General features: G+C 41.3%; 1 protein-coding gene across 2 annotated transcripts in view; it reads right to left on the bottom strand.

The window, feature by feature from the left end:
- LOC124614170 (protein germ cell-less) overlaps positions 1-18,837 on the bottom strand; it is a 102,373-nt gene extending 83,536 nt beyond the window's left edge. The window contains exons 1-2 of one of the 2 annotated variants that reach the window (XM_047142922.1): positions 18,510-18,837; positions 11,752-11,875 (exon numbers count right to left, since the gene is read on the bottom strand). In XM_047142922.1, coding sequence (XP_046998878.1) covers positions 11,752-11,875; positions 18,510-18,655 — 270 coding nt within the window. In that variant the 5' untranslated portion in view covers positions 18,656-18,837. Of the gene's footprint in view, positions 1-11,751; positions 11,876-18,509 lie in introns of those variants that run through there. The other variant, XM_047142923.1, reaches the window with a different exon arrangement.
- Positions 18,838-22,788: the final 3,951 nt, after the last annotated feature.

Here is a 22,788-nt window from a genome sequence, read left to right as displayed (position 1 = left end):
TATGCGAGAGCAGAACCTGTCCGGAAAACGCAGTTTAGTGTCATCGATGAAAAATCATTCTCTGCCACCATTAAGCCAACACTGGGGAAGGAGCTACTATGGAACTGCCAACAGGATCTCACCTGACCAAGGGACAATAACAGTGATCAAGAACCATTCTGCATCAATTTTTGGATGCTTTTAGGATGCAGGAGGTTAGGATGAATATACAATTCCCATACATATTTAGTAGTTGGGAAGCATTGTCAGTTTTGCTACTTTTCTATATTCTGGAATATTCAATCTCTGTGTAAATAACAGCACATTCCATCCAGAAGTTCAATTCTGATCTGACAGTAGGATGATGTCCATAATAAACATGCTTTTTGACTCTGCTTTAGGGTTTGGACTTGATCGCAGTTTTAGTATGACAGCATTATACCATAAAAAAGTAAAGAACAGGCTTTTCGAATTAATTCTAAAATATCACCAGCCAGGAGGAGGAAGGAACAGCTATATGGAAATTTACTAGCTGTACTATGCATGCGGAAGTTCAGCATGCAACAATAAGTCAGTGGCTTATTATCATGAAAAGACTTCCAGTATAAGCATTCTTTATATAACAAACCTCACCATTTAAAACTGTGACTTTGGCTGCCACATGACAATAAAATTGGAGAATTATAGAAAAAAGATGACCCCAACTTCCTTAACAAGCAATTTCAGTGCTATAAAGAATCTCTGAATGACTCTCATGATGCCAATTCTTAATTTATTTCATTTTACATTATGATATGGCTTCTGGCCCTAAAAGACTTTATTCAAGCTGACAATAGCCATGGACACCTGTAAATTATACCCAGAGGCTAAACTGGTAAATGTAATCAGACATTCAATAATTACCATTTGTTGGTGAATAATGCAACCAGTCACAAAGACTTTTAAAATGCCTCATTTCAAAGCCATAGCCAGTTTTAATTGGAAAGCACATCTGCAAAGCTCACACAAACATTAAGAATATTATGAAATGTGGCACTGTTACTTATTTACACCATGTGTGTTGTTTGCAGTGCAACTGCTTATACATCACCCTGGAAAGCAATAAGGACCATAATAAAACAAATTGCCATCCACTGGAACATACTGTATGATCAGACGAAGTGCTGCTGACCAAAACATCAATGTAAATGGAAGTATTAGCAATCTGAAGATGAGCATGGTAGCACAAAATTAATTATGCCAATGAAATAAAACATTTTAAAAATATTTGTGGCCGGTTACTTTATTCACCAACTATCATTAATGGCCGTGGAGTTCACACGACCCACCATGGATACAATGAAATTACCATCTGATCAAACTCACTTCCTGAAGAGCACTTTGCAGGTATATATCCATACAAGGAGTAGGCATTCACCATCATCTGCATAACTACTCTGCAATTCACAATTACATGCCTGCCAGGGGCTCATCAAACTACCTTCACACTATTACTGTACAGTTCCACTCTCAAAAAGTGTGCAGAAAAAACAAACACTTAAATCTTTCTGTGTGAGCTCCAATTTCCCTTATTTTATTACAATGATCAATTCTTCCTATGTAGATGGGTGACAACAATATATTTTCACACTCAGAGCAGAAAATTTGTGACTGGACTTGCATGACAAGATCCTGTCTGCCTCTGCTTCAATGGCTGCCACCCAAATTCAACTATCATATCCATGGCACCCTCTTCCCTGTTTCATGACAGTACACAATGAGCAGCCCATCTCTGAACTTTTCTATGTCCTCCTTATCTGATGTGGCTCCCACACTATATAGTAATACTCTAGAAAAGGATGGTCAAGCATAGAGAAAGAAGTCTCTTTAATAGACCTGCCACACCTTCTAAGTGTTCTGCCAATAAAATGTATTCTTTGGCCCGCCTTTCTCACAACATTATCTATGTGATCATTCCAATTTAAGTTATTCATAATTGCAATCCCTAAGAATTTAGTTGAATTCAAGGCCTTTAGATATGTGTGATTTATCGTGTAACCAAAATTTAGCAGATTCCTTTTAGTACTTATATGGCTAACTTAACACTTTTCATTATTTAGAGTCAATTGCCACCTTTCACACCACACAGTTATCTTGTATAAATGACTTTGAACATTTGAGACTTTATGTGACAGTAAATGACAGTATCATCTGTAAACAATCTAAGAGGGCTGCTCAGACTATCTCCTAGATCATTTATGTAGATCAGGAACAGCAGAGGGCCTAAAACACTTCCTTGAGGAACACCAGATATCAATTTTATTTTACTCGATGACTTTCTGTCAGTTACTACGAACTGTGACCTTTCTGACACAAAATTATGAATCCAGTTGCACAACTGGAAATTTAGTAGTATGGAATCAATCTGAAATCCCATGTTGATGGCACTCATTACTTCAAGTAAATAAAGAGTAGTTGTGTTTGGCAAGAATGATATTTTCTGAATCTGCATTGGATATCTGTCAATAAATCATTATCTTTGAGGTAATTCATAAGGTTCAAACACAGTATATGTTCCAAAATCCTACTGCACACAGACATTAGTGATATGGCTCTGTAATTCAGTGGATTACTCCTATTTCCTTTCTACGGTACTGGTGTGATCTGTGCAGCTTTCCAGCCTTGCAATTAGGCAAGCTTTCGGAGCCAGTGGCTCCTCCTTCAGGCAGAAGGGTTGAAGGGGAAGGAAGAGCAGTTTGTACATATTGATAGGTATGGAACTAGTGTTTCAGCATGTTATGAAAAGACCCTGACTGGTGTACTTTCTGGACTGGAGGGCTTGCCTTCATTAAATGATTTAGCCTGCTGTGCTACACCAATGATATCTACTTCCAAGTTGCTCATGTTAGCAGTTGTTCTTGATCCGACTTTTGGAATATTGCTTCGCCTTCTTTAGTGAAGGAATTTTGGAAAACCTTGTTTAGTAACTCTGCTTAGTGACACTGTCATCAGTGACATTACCATTGCTATCCTACAGTGATGGTATTGATTACATGTTGGCACTGGTGTACTCTCCATACTACCAGAACCCCGTCAGATTTTCTGCCAGTGTCTAAGAAAGAGTTTCATTATGGAAACTGTTAAACGCAACTCACATTGAAGTTCATGCTAAGTTTCAAGCTTCAGTACAACTTCACCAATCTTGAGATTTTTCATTCTTTAAAATTTGGCATACTTCTTTCATTGCTTCTGCAACAGTGTTCTGACCTGTTTTGTGTGCCATAAGAGACCATTAGCACCTCTTATTAATGTATTCCATATATCTCTCTCAATTGTCATCAATACTATTTCTTTGAATTTAAACCACAACTGGTCTATGCTTACACAGATTTGAAGGTGTGGAGACATCTCTTAGAAGGGCCTTTCTTTTTTTTAGTAGATCTGTTTTGTGTAATTTTTGGTGGATTTGGATATTATGGTATTCAGTTTTGCTACAACAGCCTTGTGGTCACTAATCCCTATATCCGTCATGATGCTCCCATCTGTTCGGGATCATTTGTTGCTAAGAGGTCAAGCATGTTTTTGCAACCATTTACACTTCAAGTGGGCCCCTCAACTAATTGTATAAAATGATTTTCTGAGAAAGCATTCATTATGATTTTGGATAACATTTTATGCCTACCATGGACTTAAAACATGTATTTTTGTCAACATATCGAGGATAGACTGAAGTCACCACCAGCTATAATTGTATTAGTGGGGTACCTATTTGTGATGAGACTCAAATTTTCTTTGAACTGTTCAGTGTTCAGCAACTGTATCGTATGAGTGGGGGGAGGGTGAGGGTAAAAGGAACCAACTAATAATTTATTCCGGTTATGAAGTATAACCTCTACTCATACTAACACATAGGAACCATCTACTTCAGTTTTACTACATTTAAGTAAACTAATTCCAACAGCAATAAACACTCCCACTACCAACTGTATAGAATGTGTGCTTTCTGAACACTGTAAGGCCTTTTGTAAAAATTTCAGATGAACTTATCTCTGGCATTAGCCACCTTACAGCACCTATAACAATTTGAGCTTCAGTGCTTTCTTTTAACACTTGGAACTCTGGTTCTTCCCCAAGACAGTTATACAGTTACAACAATGTACAACTACAACACTGATTGTTGTTAGGTCTACCCTTGTTCTGTGTTAGCCTTGCACTCTTCTGTAGTTTCCCTAGACCATCAAACCTAAAAAAACTGCGAAGTCCCCAGAATACAAGCCCACTTCAGTGAAGTAATGCACACTGGAATTCAAATTGAGGCATCAAATCTGCTGCTACCATCTGTCCCCTATCAAATGACATTATTTAGCTAGAATTAACCCCTTCCTCCTTTCCTTTCATTTTATGCTTCTGTTTAGTTTTTACTTTCCCTGCCTATATTCCTAACACAAGTTGCTTGGCTCTTTTGGCTGACTTACTGAATGGGTAGTAAAATAATTGTGCTCTGTATTTTTCTTCACTCAAAGCTGTTACAAAAGGCAATTGCCAAAAAAGGATGTGCTATGGTTAAAACACAGAACTCATAGTTGGGAGGCAAATGTGAATGGGGGTAGCAGGGGGAGCAAGAAGAGGAAGAGGAAGATTAAATCCCTATCAGGACTCTCTAATGGTTTCCCTTAATCACTTAAGGTGAATACTAGGTTGGTTACTTTGAAACTGACAAATTCAACTTTCTGCACTTTAGTTGTCCACTCAGAGTGAGCTGTAATTCTAGTAATCTCTATGTCAACAAGGTGTATTACACCTACATGTATACTCTGTTTTTAACAAAATAATTTAATTGGATAGATAACAAATCTACTCTCCAAGCTGCAGCAGAACACACACATAAAAGAAGGTTGGAATTGGGCAAGCTTTCAAAGCCAGTGGCTCCTTCTTCAGGCAGAGGGGTTGATGGGGAAGGAAGGAGGGTGAAGTAAAAGGACTGGAGAGGTCTAGGAAAAAGGGTAGATGTCAGGAAACTCATCTTGAACTGCTGGTCAGAGGAGGCTTAATGCACGGGATGAGAAGGAAAGACTGATTGTTGGGGACTGCATAGATGGAATTTGAAGACCTGAGAGCTTATAGGTGGAAGACAGTGTAATATGAAGACAGAGATCACGGCCATGAGTTAATAAGAGTGTAAAGCTATGTGCATTATATGTAACAGAGATGGGAGGGGCCGTTAAAAACAGATGGGTAAAACAATGAAAGATGTAGAAAATGAAAACAGAGTGAAGAAAAGAGTAGTTACTATGAAGAAATGCTGAGACACAGGCCAGGCAGATGGCAAGAACCAAGCACACGTTGTAGCAACTTGCAGAGTTGTGAGAAACTGGGGTCTGGGGGACGAATCCAGATGGCATGTATGGTGAACATGGAGCCAAGGCCACGAATGTCATGTTGTAGAGCATGCTCTGCAACAGGATATTGCATGTTGCCAGTGTACACCCCCTGCCTTTACCTATTCACCCCAATTGATAATTTGGTGGTAGTCATGCCGATGTAAAAGGCTGAACAGTGTTTACAAAACAGCTGGTACATGTCGTGTCATTTCACAGGTGGCTCTCCCTTTGATACTATACATTTTGCCAGTTACATGGCTGTTATAGGTGGTGGTAGGGCAAGACTTGCAGCGGGAATGATTACAGGGGTAGGAGCCATAAGGCAGGGAGATGGGTGCAGAAAGCACATAGGGTCTGACAAGAATATTATGGAGATTGGGAGGGCAATGAAAAGCTATTCTTGGGGTAGTGTGGCAAAATCTCACCAGGGCACGATTTTAGGAAGTCATGGCCATGTCGAAGTAGCTGATTAACACATTCCAGACCAGGATAATACTGAGTGACTAGTGGTGTGCTCTGAAGTTGGTTTTTGGAGGGATCAACAGTACCAGGATTGGATGTGATGGCCCAGTAAATCTGCTTTTGAAGTAACCTGGTGGGGTAAGTATGCACAGTGAAGGCTGAGTTGAGAAGGTGGTGTAATACTGTAAAGGGTCTGCAACCAAACAAATACGTATGTCTCAAATGCCAAGGCAACTGTCAAAATGTAAGTACTGTTGTTTGTTGGTAGGTTTAATGTGGACAGAAGTGTGTAGCTGGCCTTTAGTGAGGGTGAGATCAACATCGAGGAAAGTGGCATGGGATTCAGAATAGGACCATGTGAAACTTAAATGGGAGAAGGTATTCAGAGATGACAGGAGTTTTAAAAAGTTGGCCTCACCATGGGTCATCAATGTACCTAAACCAAACCAGGGGCTGAAGACTTATGGATCCCACGAAAGACCCTCCAAGCGACCCATGAAAAAGTTGGCATAGGAAGGAACCATCCTGGCTCCCATGGTCATACCCCTGATATAAGGGTATGTCTGCCCCTCAAAGTTGAAGCTGTTGGTAAGAATTACCCCACCAACCTCATTCAAAAGCAGACTTCCCCGACCATCACATCCAATCCTGGTACTGCTGATCCCTCCAAAAAACAACTTTGGAGCACACCACTAGTCACTCAGTATTAACCTGGTCTGGAATGTATTAATCAGTTAATTCGACATGGCCATGACTTCCTAAAATCGTGCCCTGAAATGAGAACCCCTGTAACTGCCCCACTGCAAGACCTGCCATGTGCACCCTCCTACCACTACCTATAGCAGCCCTGTACCAGGCAAAACATATACTATCAAAGGAAGAGCCACCTGTGAAACATGTCATGTACCAACTGTCGTGAAAACACTGTTCAGCCTTTTACATTGGCATGACTACTGTCAAATTATCAATTAGGGTGAATAGGTAAAGGCAGAGGGTGTATACTGGCAACATGCAATATCCCGTTGCAGAACATGCACCACAACATGACATTCGTGACCTCGGCGCCAGGTTCACCACACACGCCATCTGGATTCTTCCCCTAGTCACCAGTTTCTCACAACTCTGCAGATGGAACTAGCGCTACAACATGTGCTTGGTTCTTGCCACCCACCTGGTCTTAATTTATGTTATTTCTTGCATCTCAGCATTTCTTCACAGTAACTACTCTTTCCTTCACTCCGTTTTCATTTTCTATATCTTTCATTGTCTTAGGCGTTTAATTTTAACCAGCACCTCCCACCTCTGTTACATATCATGCACGCAGCTTTTCACTCTTCTTAACTCATGCATGATGTTGAGGCAGTCATCTCTGTCTTGCATATTACACTGTCTTCCACCTATAACCTCTCAGGTCTTCAAATCCCATCTGATCCAGTCCCCAACAATCAGTCTTTCCTTCTTGTCCCGGGCAGTAAGCCTCCCCTGACTCGCCATTCTGGGTGACTTTCCCAAAATCTACCCCATTTCCTAGACCTCTCCAGTCCTCCTCCTTCACCCTTCTTCCTTCCCCTTCAACCCTTCTGCCAGAAGGAGCCACTGGCTCCAAAAGCTTGCCTAATTACAACCTTCTTTTATGCATGTGTTCTCCCGCCACATGGTGAATAGAATTCTTATCTATCCAATTAAATTCTGCTAAATATGCTATGCAAGACACAGGATGGTGTATGATGGAGGATACCTCATGATGTTGTTGTTGTGGTCTTCAGTCCTGAGACTGGTTTGATGCAGCTCTCCATGCTACTCTATCCTGTGCAAGCTGCTTCATCTCCCAGTACCTACTGCAATCTACATCCTTCTGAATCTGCTTAGTGTATTCATCTCTTGGTCTCCCTCTACGATTTTTACCATCCACGCTGCCCTCCAATACTAAATTGGTGATCCCTTGATGCCTCAGAACATGTCCTACCAACCGATCCCGTCTTCTGGTCAAGTTGTGCCACTAACTTCTCTTCTCCCCAATCCTGTTCAATACTTCCTCATTAGTTATGTGATCTACCCATCTAATCTTCAGCATTCTTCTGTAGCACCACATTTCGAATGCTTCTATTCTCTTCTTGTCCAAACTATTTATCGTCCATGTTTCACTTCCATACATGGCTACACTCCATACAAATACTTTCAGAAATGACTTCCTGACACTTAAATCTATACTCGATGTTAACAAATTTCTCTTCTTCAGAAACGCTTTCCTTGCCATTGCCAGTCTACATTTTATATCCTCTCTACTTCGACCATTGTCAGTTATTTTGCTCCCCAAATAGCAAAACTCCTTTACTACTTTAAGTGTCTCTCAATCCTAATCTAATTCCCTCAGCATCACCCGACTTTTGTTGATGTTCATCTTATATCCTCCTTTCAAGACACTGTCCATTCCATTCAACTGCTCTTCCAAGTCCTTTGCTGTCTCTGACAGAATTACAATGTCATCGGCGAACCTCAAAGTTTTTATTTCTTCTCCATGGATTTTAATACCTACTCCGAATTTTTCTTTTGTTTCCTTTACTGCTTGCTCAATATACAGATTGAACAACATTGGGGGAGGCTACAACCCTGTCTTACTCCCTTCCCAACCACTGCTTCCCTTTCATGTCCCTTGACTATTATAACTGCCATCTGGTTTCTGTACAAATTGTAAATAGCCTTTCGCTCCCCGTATTTTACCCCTGCCACCTTTAGAATTTGAAAGAGAGTATTCCAGTCAACATTGTCAAAAGCTTTCTCTAAGTCTACAAATGCTAGAAACGTAGGTTTGCCTTTTCTTAATCTTTCTTCTAAGATAAGTCGTAAGGTCAGTATTGCATCACGTGTTCCAGTGTTTCTACGGAATCCAAACTGATCTTCCCTGAGGTTGGCTTCTACTAGTTTTTCCATTCGTCTGTAAAGAATTTGTGTTAGTATTTTGCAGCTGTGACTTATTAAACTAATAGTTCGGTAATTTTCACATCTGTCAACACCTGCTTTCTTTGGGATTGGAATTATTATATTCTTCTTGAAGTCTGAGGGTATTTCGCCTGTTTCATACATCTTGCTCACCAGATGGTAGAGTTTTGTCAGGACTGGCTCTCCCAAGGCCGTCAGTAGTTCCAATGGAATGTTGTCTACTCCAGGGGCCTTGTTTCGACTCAGGTCTTTCAGTGCTCTGTCAAACTCTTCACGCAGTATCGTATCTCCCATTTCATCTTCATCTACATCCTCTTCCATTTCCATAATATTGTCCTCAAGCACATCGCCCTTGTATAGACCCTCTATATACTCCTTCCACCTTTCTGCTTTCCCTTCTTTGCTTAGAACTGGGTTGCCATCTGAGCTCTTGATATTCATACAAGTGGTTCTCTTCTCTCCAAAGGTCTCTTTAATTTTCCTGCAGGCAGTATCTATCTTACCCCTAGTGAGATAAGCCTCTACATCCTTACATTTGTCCTCTAGCCGTCCCTGCTTAGCCATTTTGCACTTCCTGTCGATCTCATTTTTGAGAAGTTTGTATTCCTTTTTGCCTGCTTCATTTACTGCATTTTTATATTTTCTCCTTTCATCAATTAAATTCAATATTTCTTCTGTTACCCAAGGATTTCTACCAGCCCTCGTCTTTTTACCTACTTGATCCTCTGCTACCTTCACTACTTCATCCCTCAAAGCTACCCATTCTTCTTCTACCGTATTTCTTTCCCCCATTCCTGTCAATTGCTCCCTTATGCTCTCCCTGAAACTCTGTACAACCTCTGGTTCTTTCAGTTTATCCAGGTCCCATCTCCTTAAATTCCCACCTTTTTGCAGTTTCTTCAGTTTTAATCCACAGGTCATAATCAATAGATTGTGGTCAGAGTCCACATCTGCCCCTGGAAATGTCTTACAATTTAAAACCTGGTTCCTAAATCTCTGTCTTACCATTATATAATCTATCTGATACCTTTTAGTATCTCCAGGGTTCTTCCATGTATACAACCTTCTTTCATGATTCTTAAACGAAGTGTTAGCTATGATTATGTTGTGCTCTGTGCAAAATTCTACCAGGCGGCTTCCTCTTTCATTTCTTAGCCCCAATCCATATTCACCGACTATGTTTCCTTCTCTCCCTTTTCCTACACTCGAATTCCAGTCACCCATGACTATTAAATTTTCGTCTCCCTTCACTACCTGAATAATTTCTTTTATTTCATCATACATTTCTTCAATTTCTTCGTCATCTGCAGAGCTAGTTGGCATATAAACTTGTACTACTGTAGTAGGTGTGGAGTTCGTATCTATCTTGGCCACAATAATGCGTTCACTATGCTGTTTGTAGTAGCTTACCCGCATTCCTATTTTCCTATTCATTATTAAACCTACTCCTGCATTACCCCTATTTGATTTTGTGTTTATAACCCTGTAGTCACCTGAGCAGAAGTCTTGTTCCTCCTGCCACCGAACTTCACTAATTCCCACTATATCTAATTTCAACCTATCCATTTCCCTTTTTAAATTTTCTAACTTACATGCCCGATTAAGGGATCTGACATTCCACGCTCCGATCCGTAGAACGCCAGTTTTCTTTCTCCTGATAACGACATCCTGCTGAGTAGTCCCCGCCCGGATATCCGAATGGGGGACTATTTTACCTCCGGAATATTTTACCCAAGAGGATGCCATCATCATTTAATCATACAGTAAAGCTGCATGCCCTCGGGAAAAATTACGGCTGTAGTTTCCACTTGCTTTCAGCCGTTCGCAGTACCAGCACAGCAAGGCCGTTGTGACTATTGTTACAAGGCCAGATCAGTCAATCATCCAGACTGTTGCCCTTGCAACTACTGAAAAGGCTGCTGCCCCTCTTCAGGAACCACGCGTTTGTCTGGCCTCTCAACAGATACCTCATACCACTACTAAATATTCTCTTTTCTGCTCCACTCAGAACTGGATTCTGCAAATAATTTGCAAGCTCTGCTTGCACCATATAGGCAGGGCCAGCAGTCTTCACCACTTCCACCAGCCACTCGTATGAATGGACAATGGTCTCACAACCCAAGAGACAGGCATCTTGTTGCAGAAAAGAGACACAATTTGCAAATGACTGCATCCTGCACCCTCGATAGCCACATGCGAGACCTCCTCTACATCTTGGTTGAGGTCCCTGTCAGATGTATCAAGCAAACACTGGCGTTCTTTCCAGCACTAGATGCTATTTTCCTAAGGGACTTCATAACACACCTAATACTGGAGCTCCTGATAACTAGTAAATCCCTTGCCCCAATGAGCCTGCTCAGACCCTGCTGAAGGAGTGGCCACTTGCCCATTCACAGGGTGAATAGGCAAGGCTAGGCGGCCAGTCCCCATGTTGACAATCTGCCTCAAGCAACAGGAACCTTACTAGTCCTTCCTAAGACTAAGTATAAATCCCTACTCCCCCCCCCATTTGTCTCGCTTGTCCACGGTTTACTTCGCATGCTCTTCATCAAGTAAAAAATTCAAGCTTACACAATTTTGGCCTTTTACATGTCCACTTATACACATAACGGATACTGATGAGTAGGTGTTCTACTATCTTTTTAAGGAAAACCACATTTGATGACAAACATTTCTTTTTTAATTGCATTCACAAGAGTTTTAAGTTTCCCAGGAAGTTTTCATGGATTTCAGACTTAGCATCTCATTTGTGAGCTCAGTACTGACCAAAAGCTGTGGCTACGCTGTACAGTTATAGCATCTGATATGAATTTTCTGTTTCTGTGTTGCTATTTTCTTTAGCCCATTAGAGTGTAAGAAATATATTCTTCTGCACACAACAGTTTTTAACAGAGTAAGTAATTACCTAAAAGCATACTTGAATTTAAACCTTGGGTCAAGGTACTCTTTGATTTAATTTATTGGCAGGTGTCGAAAAACTATAAACAACACGACGTCATGATATACTTACTTGAGAAAGATATATTTTGTGCAGTTTCCACTGTTTGTCCAATGCATTCACAGTCACATCACTCCCCTTCCCCTCAGTGAACAAGGTCTTGTGAATGTATTTTGGGGTACACATTAGCTTTTTCCTGGAAATGTAAAAGATGTTACCATTAATTCAATTGATAGTCAAGGCTGCTATAGTTGGTAATGAAAGTCAGAGCAGCTCTCGACGGGTCATGGAGCAGGAGACAAAAAAGAAAACTTTCCATGATGTAATAAATGGGAGTACTGTCACAGTTGTCAGTTCCTCTTTTGTTTTACTTCAGTGTCTTTGAACTAACAACAAAAATGCACATTTTGGTTCCTTAAACGTCCTAGTGCTCTAGCTGGCAGTCAACTTCTTTATTAAAACTTGAGTCTTTTTATAAAAAACGGCTTACATTAAAAGCCAGTTACAAGAGTCTCATGACTGAATTAGTGACACTGTGAAGCAAGATTTTATCACATGGGGAGTAGGTTGCGATCATAATCGAATGTCATTAATGGAATATAACTAATATGTATGAAATGTGCCATTCCATTCCTCTTTCTATGTCAAACTAAAATAAAAACTCTTGGTTCCAACAATTACCTTTATTACCTTCAGTAGGACAACTAATTGTTTTAATTGCTTCTGTGATGGCCTTTTAGTAATGAGTAAACAGAATGTGATTGGTTGACCCACATCTTTGTGACATCACACTGCCATAAATTATGCCAATGTTGGCGATTGGGGGACACTAGCAGTACCACCACTTCTCTATAGTCCCTCAACATCACGAGCCCTTTTCCATGGATGACTAAGATTATAGCCACTGTTCCAGTTAACATTGCTACTGCAAATTCCAATTTCTACAGTCTCTTTGACGACAGGGTCTTAGTAAGTCGATGCATGAGACAAGATGTCTACTTCATTTAACATAACTTTTTGAGCTGGATTTTTCCAAAGCTTGATTTTTAACATGCCATTTGTATTCTGTTAAGTGGTCAGAAACTATATGAATTGACTGATATAGGTGATCTTCCACTGAAAAGGTATTTTATAAATTATATGGATCCAGATGCCAAGACTGTCATTAATTTGACACAGCATCTTTTCACTTTCTTGGATGATGGGAAAATAGGTTATATACTGTATCTCCAGTGTCATGTAAAAAAATCAGACACTATGGATAGAAACATCTTGCACATTATGAGAGCATATCTTTCAAATATACCTTCTGACAGACATACAATTCAGGTTGTATATACTGTTGTTGCAGACCATTTTGGACAAATAACTCAACTGCAAGACAGTATAAAAGACTAGGATAGCATAGTGGCTGAATTTAAATAAACTAAAATTGGTAATCTTATAACAGCAGAAAAATGAGATCATGTTTATAAAGAAAGCAGTGTAGAAAATAGCTGGGAAACCTTCTGTGATATATTAAGGATGTCACATAAATGTAGCTTGTACTAAAGTATGCAGAACCATTAGCGGCAAGCCAAACAAGAAATGGATCATCATAGAAGTTAAAAAAACAAGAAGTGACCTGAAAGCTTACAGGAACAAGAAGAAAGCACACCATAGAATGACAACAGAAGTATAAGTTAGTCATCAAAAACTAAAAATACAAACTTCCTCTAACACCTGTAAAACATTTTGGACCTATATAAAGGAAAACAGAAAAGATACAAACACAACATTGACAAGGGGGTGGAAAGAATTGACAGATCCACAACAAGTGTGTAATAGTTTCAATCAACAACTTTTAAAACAAAACATAGCAGTATTAAAAAGCACAGAAAGCAGCAAAGAGGTTACTGAAGAGTATATAACTGTTCCTTACAGATTAATTTGAAGTTTCAAAAACAATTAGAGCACTAAAACATAAAAATACAAAGGGTCTGGATGGCATATCAGCAAATATGGGAAAATGCTGTGCTAAATATCAAAGTAGTTTTTCCAAAAAGCATAAAAATTAGGAAGGTAGTGCCACTAATTAAAGTCACTGATAAAGGAGAGCCATAAGGTAGTGCCAGTGTTTGAAGCAGGTGTAAACGAGATACAGAAATTATAGAGCCATAACTTAAATAGTACAAACAGTGATTAAAGATAGAATGGTAAAGTTCATATAGAAGCAACATATCTTCCTTGAAGCACAAGATGGGTCCGCAAAGGAAAGATCTACAAAAAAATGCAGTGGCAAAGTTCGTAACATGCACAGTTGAGGTGCTGGATGATATTAAGACAGTATCTCTGTGTACTTGGAAGTTTCCAACTCTTTTGACTGTGTCTGTCACAGAATCCTTTTAGAGAAACTGCACTGCTATGGCATTATATGAAAAGCTGCAGATATTATAGAAACCTTCACTGAAAACAGAGTGCACTACAATAAAACATAAATCCAGAAACACAGAGAAAAATGTTTACTTTGATCTTCTGGAAGTGAAATACAAAGTAGCACAGGGTTAAGTAATAAGACTTCTACTCTTCATTTTGTATATAAATGAGAAACTAGTGACGTACGCCAACAACGCAGTTTTACTAGTGTGTAGTGAGTCAGGTACTTTCAAGTAAATAATCTATTCCAAAATATATAGGCCCTACATACAAAATTTCAAACAAACAGAAATTACAGCTTAAGATGATTTTATACTGAGCAGTGCAGACAAAGGCCTAGAAGAAGTGGGTTTTGGGAATGAGGCTATACTAATATGGAGAGGAGCAACAGATATATACATATATTCAGAGAACTTTAGTACTTGAAAAGAAAACCACAGATTCATAGCAAAACTAACACCATTGGAATCATGCAAAATCAATTTACAGAATCTGAAAAACAAACTGTACCAATTATGCGCATGTATGAGACAGTACTTCTTTTAACCGTAAATGGTACAAACACCTGTAAATACTTCTTTTAACGGTAAATGGAACACCATGTCTAAACAGAGGTTTTCTTGACAACACAAGAGCTAGAGAAACTTATATCTGCAGCAGAGGGCTGAAAGTAACAGATAGGAACCCCGGAAATGCAGGAAGCTTGATTTATAACTGACTGCCAATGGGCATAAATGGACTGCGCACTTTCAAACGAAAACTGAAGGAACATCTTATCTGTGGATGTTGGTATAAAGCAAAGGCAAATTCTAAGAAAAAAGGTAAATTCAAAGTTGGAAACAGTGCAAAACACTTCATCAAGTGGAAACCAACTTCCTGAAGAGAGAGAAAAGAAAAGTCCGGCATAGTGCCGAAAATACAGAAGAAGTGGAAAATCGTGTTTCTAATTCTGTGTATTAGTGCAAATACAGTTTAAAAAATGTTTTTTAGTTTATATAAATATAAAAATAAAAGAGGATGTCATCATCAGGAGAACCAGAACCGCCATCCTAGGGATCAGAGCAGAACCTTATATCCCTTAATCGGGGAGGTAGGTTAGAAAATTTGAAAAGGGAAATAGATAAGTTGAAGTTAGATATACTGGGAATTAATGAAGTTTGGTTCATGAGAAATAGGACTTCTGATGAGGTGAATAAAGGGTTAAAAATACAAATTCAAATAGAGGTAATTTATCATATATTTTTAAGACAGAGATTTCAGAACCAGATTTTAAACTTTAAGATGTTTCTAGGAGCCTGTGGACTCTGACCATAGTTTATTGGTTATGACCTGCCGAATAATACTGAAGAAATTGCAAAAAAGGTTGGAAATTTAGGGTATGGGGCCTGGATAAATTGAAGGAGCCTGAGGTTTTGTATAAGTTAAATGGTATATAGAGGGTCTATACAAGGGAGACGAACTTGCACGCACCATTGTAGAAATGGAATAGGACTTAGTTGAAGATAAGATGGGAAACATGATTCTGGGAGCAGAATTTGACACACCAGTAAAAGCCCTAAGTCAAAACAAGGCCTCAGGAGCAGATGGCATTCCATCAGACCTACTGATAGCCTTGATGTGGTCATTGGTGCTCTCTGGTGGCGTGTTTATGGGTTGCGTGTTATGTGGTGTATTGGGTTCAGTTGCGTATCAGTCCTCGACACATTTGGTTTTGCTGTTGACTGTGCGTTTACAGGAATAGTTTTCAGTGAGTTAACGATTTAGATTTTTGTTGTGTCTAAGTTATTGTAGTGTTGTTTGCTGTTCGTTGTGTGTGAATTTTTCCAAATTACTTTGTTTATGCCTTTGTTAGGTATGGATATGAATGACACACTGAACAGTATGCATTTGTGTACGCAGATGGGGGACAGTGCATTGTCCTTCATCAAGTTTCTTCAGCTTTTTGGGCTGTTGCTCGAAGGGGTGAAGTGCTGTCTGTTGGGAGGAAATGCAATTCATGAAAGTTCTGGCGTCTCGGACCAGGGACGGCTATATGTGGAGGTGCCGTAGGGATAACCGATGGCATTCCATAAGGCAAGGTTCCTGGTTCGAGAAACCTAAGTTGGGCATGCGAGAAATTGTGTTAATGACTTATCATTTTTGTTATAGATCTTCTCACAGTTTCTGTGCACGAGACTGGTGTGAGTGAGAGGACTGTGCTGAATTGCTTTTCATTTTGTTGTGAAGTGTGTCCAGAGTATATTAAGTACAGGGGTAAGTTGGGTGGGCCTGGGGTAGTGGTGGAGGTTGACGAGTTGCAGTTTGGGAGGAAGAAGTATGGGAGGGGTAAATCTTTGGTTGGTGTATGGGTGTGGGTGGCTGTTGTGTCGGAGGGGGGGTGGGGGGTTTCAGAATGTGTAATTATGGTTTTGGAAGGGTAGACGAAAAGGGAATTAGTGGGATTAATTGAGGATTTCATAGCAGAGGGGAGTACCATAGTTTCAGACGCATTTTCATCTTATAGGGGGTTGGGTGTGCGGGAGTACAATGATTCAGTAGTTAATCATAGTGTTAGAGTTTAAAAATTATGAGACCGGGGCCTGTACGAATATCATAGAGGGGTTTTGGGGGGCCGTTAAGTAAGTTATTGGGAGGGGGATGAGGTGCTCTTCTAAACTTCAGTCTCATTTAGATGAGTACTGTTGGCGGAAGAGTGTCCCTGAGAGCTATGGTATTTTTAGGGTTTTTTAAGGGCAGTTAGTACAATGTATAGCCCGAAGGTTGTTGGTTAGGGAGGTGTCATGTGGGGTGGAGGGGGTATGTGTGGCTGCAGCTAGGGGGGGGGGGGGGGGGGTTAGTTGTTGGGAAGGCTTTTTGGAGGTAGGTGGGTGGGTGGTGGTGGTTGTTTTATGATTTTGTTGTGGAGGATATCATTTGTTGCAGTTTTTGTTGATTTGTAGTGTGTGATTGAGATTTTTTTTGGTTTTTATTTGTTTACGGGTTTTTGATTTTGAGGGGAGGGCAGGGTGGGTTGTGGTTTTTCTTTGTTGGTGTGTGTGTTTTTGTTTATATATATGTGTGTGTGTGTGTGTGTGTGTGTGTGTGTGTGTGTGTGTGTGTGTGTGTGTGTGAGTGAGTGAGTGAGTGAGTGAGTGAGAGAGAGAGAGAGAGAGAGAGAGAGAGAGAGAGAGAGAGAGAGAGAGAGAGAGAGATTGTAGAGTCGCACCTAGAGTGAGTTGTTTGGTTGTTGTTATTGGTGATTTGGTATTGTGAGTTGCTGTTGACCTATATAGGTCAAGGGAAGTGTTTGATTCCAATGTGTGGTTGTAGCTACGGGTGGTTTGGTATCGCGAGTTACTGCTGACCTATATAGGTCAAGATTCCAATTTGGTTTCTCTTGGTGGTGTTTTTTTTGTGGATGGCAATAATTGTGGTGAATGTTTTGGGGTTTTATAATGTGGTATCGACAGTTGCTGTTGGGTTTATCCTCTAGAATCAGTCACTTCCTTTGGCCTATTGTTACTTAATTTTTTGCATCAAACATAAATTTGTAAGCAATTTTGGTTTATTCCATATATCACTGCGAAATATAAACTAAGTACAAAAATAAACTATACTACATAAACATTCAATGAAACTGGGATAGTGGTTCCAATCTGAGGAAAATTCGCAATATTCCAACAGTCTACTCTCAAAAATATTGGGTAGGTGGCATTTTTCGGCATTATGTTGCAAAGTTAACAGAGAAACTGCACCCTGTTCATAACGAAAGTCTGAACACAAGATACATTGTGGATCTGGTGGATTTCTTCTCTTACATTTAAACTGGCCGCCTTTCGGTAAGGAACAGTGCTAATATACACAGAAACATTACAGAATATGGAGAAATCTTGTTAACTCAGTTGCAGCCGATTTAAAGCTTAAACATAGTTAAAGTTACCGTCCAATGTTGAAAAGTCTGCTATCACACTCATAAAACTGTTGAATCACCTCCAAGTACGTTCCTAACCATTAAGTTTTCTAAATCCATCATTAATATAACTGCTCTGTTTTTGCTATGTTACTTTGTATTGTCTCATAACATCCCCCAGGTGACGCACTGCTGCGAGCATTTATCGGAAAACTACACAATAATTTTCCACATCGTGACCGTAATTCTGTCATAAAATAAAGAAAGATTCACATTAAGGAAAAGGCGGGGGGGGGGGGGGGGGGGGGGGGAGGGTGTAAGAGATGACAGTTGTCATTACCGATTGGCTTCTGGTTCCAGATGCAAAAGAAAAAATCAAGGAAAAATTAAGATACATATATAAGTATTTACAACTCACACAACGGTATTATACTGGTAAGAAGAAAGTTGAATTTTAAGTAAATGGGAAGAATTACGAAATAAACTCCGTCGCATATACGATTCGTGCTGAGTTATTGAAACTTACTTTTTGGGCGCCCGCATTCGGTCGTTCAATTCAGGTTCGGGTTCTTCGCTTCGTTTTCTTTTCTTTCCAACAAGCTGCCGTACATTATCTGCTAAAATGTCGGGGCGGCAATTATCTCTCAACAATTTTGCAAACGTCGAGCCCATGTCTCTTTCGGAAATAAATAGTGCGCCCTCACGGTAATATAGCTGTTCACTTTCAATGCGTGACGATGTCGTGATGTCATTAACAAATAATTAATTCCATTATAAAAATTATTTCAACCGATGCTACCATCTCACTGTGCGTAACGTTCAACAGACGCGACGCTCTTTGCTGACGCCTCTACATCAATGTAAACTTTCTCTTGCTATTTATAAACATGAGCAAATAAAAGTTTGCAAAGATAATCCGCAACACGCCCACAATTCTAAGGACTTGAAATGAAAGATGGTCCACTGTGATATGTCAAAGTTAACTCTGTGGTCAATGTGGAGTTACATCGAGAGCTAACAGACAAACGTGTAGTAATTTGACGTTCACGTACGCCTAGTATTTTTTGTTGTTTCGTAGAAATATTAACAATTTGTTTCCTGCTTTTACGACTGCTAATGTTCAGAGGGGGAACATTACAGCAGCACGTGCAAATATGTACAAAATAATGGTCTAGGACTACGAGGCGAAGTTTTTCTTGTCAAAAGACTGATTATAAATGAGGGTGAAGGAGTTTCCGTAAATGCGAAGAGTACGCAAGTTGTACACCACCCCCCCCCATATGAGCAGAGCAATCATATGTTCGTAAACAATGAAGTAACATAATGAAATGAGGGATTTTCATCTAAGGGAGATGAATAGCACGCTGGATGAACGACAAGGAAAGAAAAAATAAGAAAAAAAATGACTGTGGTACATCGGGTTTTCAAACTTAACTTTCCGAATGTTTCGGAAATGGAAAGTTTACCGCCAGTCTATATTACAGTTTTGACTTGTGGCAGGGAGACGTGGACACGTAACACAAAACCATTCAAAGTTGATGGGTGAATCAGCGAGTAATGAGGATGGACGACTTTAGTTTTAACATATTGTCGAGAACGAGGTCATCAGAGACAGAGCACAAGCTCAGATTAGGAAAGAAGGGGGGAGGAAAATCGTCCGTGTCCTTTCAATGAACCATCATGCCATTTGCTTTGACCGAGTTAGGAAAATGACGGGTACATAAATTTTTATATTCGGACAGGGATTTGAACCGTCGAGGCCAAGGAAGGACATTGGCTTATTCAAAGGCGGAAAAAGCCAACATTATGGACTGTGGTTAAGAGTATAGTACAATAAACCATTAAAACATAGATACTTGCTTGTAGCTTGTGCTTGTGCTTGCTTGTAGCTTAAGGTCATAATGCACAGAAAGATCTGGAAGTGTCATTCATACAGCATTAGATGCAATATAGCTTGTGATAAGTGACAAATTGAGCTGAGTATTCTTACGCTGTTTTGTAGCTTGAGGTTGTTGCCAACTACAATCGACAAAAGTTTACTGGATAGTCGTTCACCCATTCCCTGATAGGATGTGAACTTTTTAAGTGCAAGCTAACACAGAACTAATGATTAGGTCAAGTTGATGTGCCAAAGCAATTTACAGGTAACCTGTTGTGTTTTCGTTGGCTATTGTATACTTATAGATAGTCCATCTATTTATTTATCCAGAGATCCTCTCACTATTTTTATTTGCCTGTTTCAGAAGCCTGCCTTAAGAGTAAACAGTGTATACATACACTCCTGGAAATGGAAAAAAGAACACATTGACACCGGTGTGTCAGACCCACCATACTTGCTCTGGACACTGCGAGAGGGCTGTACAAGCAATGATCACACGCACGGCACAGCGGACACACCAGGAACCGCGGTGTTGGCCGTCGAATGGCGCTAGCTGCGCAGCATTTGTGCACCGCCACCGTCAGTGTCAGCCAGTTTGCCGTGACATACGGAGCTCCATCGCAGTCTTTAACACTGGTAGCATGCCGCGACAGCGTGGACGTGAACCGTATGTGCAGTTGACGGACTTTGAGCGAGGGCGTATAGTGGGCATGCGGGAGGCCGGGTGGACGTACCGCCGAATTGCTCAACACGTGGGGCGTGAGGTCTCCACAGTACATCGATGTTGTCGCCAGTGGTCGGCGGAAGGTGCACGTGCCCGTCGACCTGGGACAGGACCGCAGCGACGCACGGATGCACGCCAAGACCGTAGGATCCTACGCAGTGCCGTAGGGGACCGCACCGACACTTCCCAGCAAATTAGGGACACTGTTGCTCCTGGGGTATCGGCGAGGACCATTCGCAACCGTCTCCATGAAGCTGGGCTATGGTCCCGCACACCGTTAGGCCATCTTCCGCTCACGCCCCAACATCGTGCAGCCCGCCTCCAGTGGTGTCGCGACAGGCGTGAATGGAGGGACGAATGGAGACGTGTCGTCTTCAGCGATGAGAGTCGCTTCTGCCTTGGTGCCAATGATGGTCGTATGCGTGTTTGGCGCCGTGCAGGTGAGCGCCACAATCAGGACTGCATACGACCGAGGCACACAGGGCCAACACCCGGCATCATGGTGTGGGGAGCGATCTCCTACACTGGCCGTACACCACTGGTGATCGTCGAGGGGACACTGAATAGTGCACGGTACATCCAACCGTCATCGAACCCATCGTTCTACCATTCCTAGACCGGCAAGGGAACTTGCTGTTCCAACAGGACAATGCACGTCCGCATGTATCCCGTGCCACCCAACGTGCTCTAGAAGGTGTAAGTCAACTACCATGGCCAGCAAGATCTCCGGATCTGTCCCCCATTGAGCATGTTTGGGACTGGATGAAGCGTCGTCTCACGCGGTCTGCACGTCCAGCACGAACGCTGGTCCAACTGAGGGGCCAGGTGGAAATGGCATGGCAAGCCGTTCCACAGGACTACATCCAGCATCTCTACGATCGTCTCCATGGGAGAATAGCAGCCTGCATTGCTGCGAAAGGTGGATATACACTGTACTAGTGCCGACATTGTGCATGCTCTGTTGGCTGTGTCTATGTGCCTGTGGGTCTGTCAGTGTGATCATGTGATGTATCTGACCCCAGGAATGTGTCAATAAAGTTTCCCCTTCCTGGGACAATGAATTCACGGTGTTCTTATTTCAATTTCCAGGAGTGTATTTAATGGAAAACTCCAAAATATCATCAAACAAAATATAGACAACATTTATCCAAAATGGTCTTTTGTGACGATGCATAGTTAGTGCCCACTATGATGAAGTCCACGATTGTTGGTTCTGGCGATGAACAGGGAGATGCTGTGGGTGTGTAGCAACACGGTCCTACAATAAGGCTGTGAGCTCGTGGGCACTCAAGGTGCAAGTTCCGTGAAGTGGGACCTTCCAGAGTGGCGATGGACGGTGGCAGTGATCCAGGCAAAGGCAAAGCAGGGCCTTCTGGAGCCTCTGTAGGCGTCCAGCGACTGTGATTCCGGCGAAGGCATGAGGAGGTGCTCTATGATAAGTAGCAGCAGTGGCATGCATTGTGATTAAAGCAAAGGCTACAGGCCGCTGGCAATCGGTCTGCAGCTGAACTGGCTATTGAGGAGCTGAGCAGCGACCTTAGTACCCATCAGTGGAGGAATACAGTTGCAGTTTCACGTGGACAAATATTCGTACAGATGAGAATAGGTGCCTGCCACTGCAGCACTGTGTACCACAGCCTGCACGTCATATATTGGCACTGTTTGTGTCCCCAGATGCAGGATACTAGGTGGTAAATAGCTCAGCAACTCTTTTGTTGAAAAACGACCTCCCAAGGCAAAACAGGGGCCATATATGGCCCGTGAAGCATAACAGTGAGTATGGTGGCCGAATACGCAGGGGCCCAGCTTTGTGTGTACTGCACTCCTGCCCTCTTAATGGAGAGTGCACAACCATCTCAGAGAAACATAGCACCCAGGGGAGAAAGTCCTGAGCACCCACCAGAACTGACTGGAACGAAGCAACATGACAGTCAGTCAATTAATACAAAAAAATTGATCCCAAGGAAAGAAATACAACATGTCCATGCAGCAGAAGGCAACTAGCCACTGTAGGTGGCAAAAAGGCATGGTGTATGCAGGATTGGTGGTGAAGTGTCAAAGAAGGCACAATCCAGCCTCAGAAGAATAAATGACGGGATCTGAGGCGCCAGTGGGGATGGCTGACATGACACTGGTATGGCCAGGGAGGAGGTAGCAGTGGTGGTGACTGCCAGAAATGGCATGAAGAGGTCCAACTGTAAT

Source organism: Schistocerca americana, chromosome 1 (genome assembly GCF_021461395.2).
Source record: "Schistocerca americana isolate TAMUIC-IGC-003095 chromosome 1, iqSchAmer2.1, whole genome shotgun sequence".
Lineage (NCBI taxonomy): Eukaryota > Metazoa > Arthropoda > Insecta > Orthoptera > Acrididae > Schistocerca > Schistocerca americana.
This window is presented reverse-complemented; position numbering and strand designations above follow the sequence as displayed.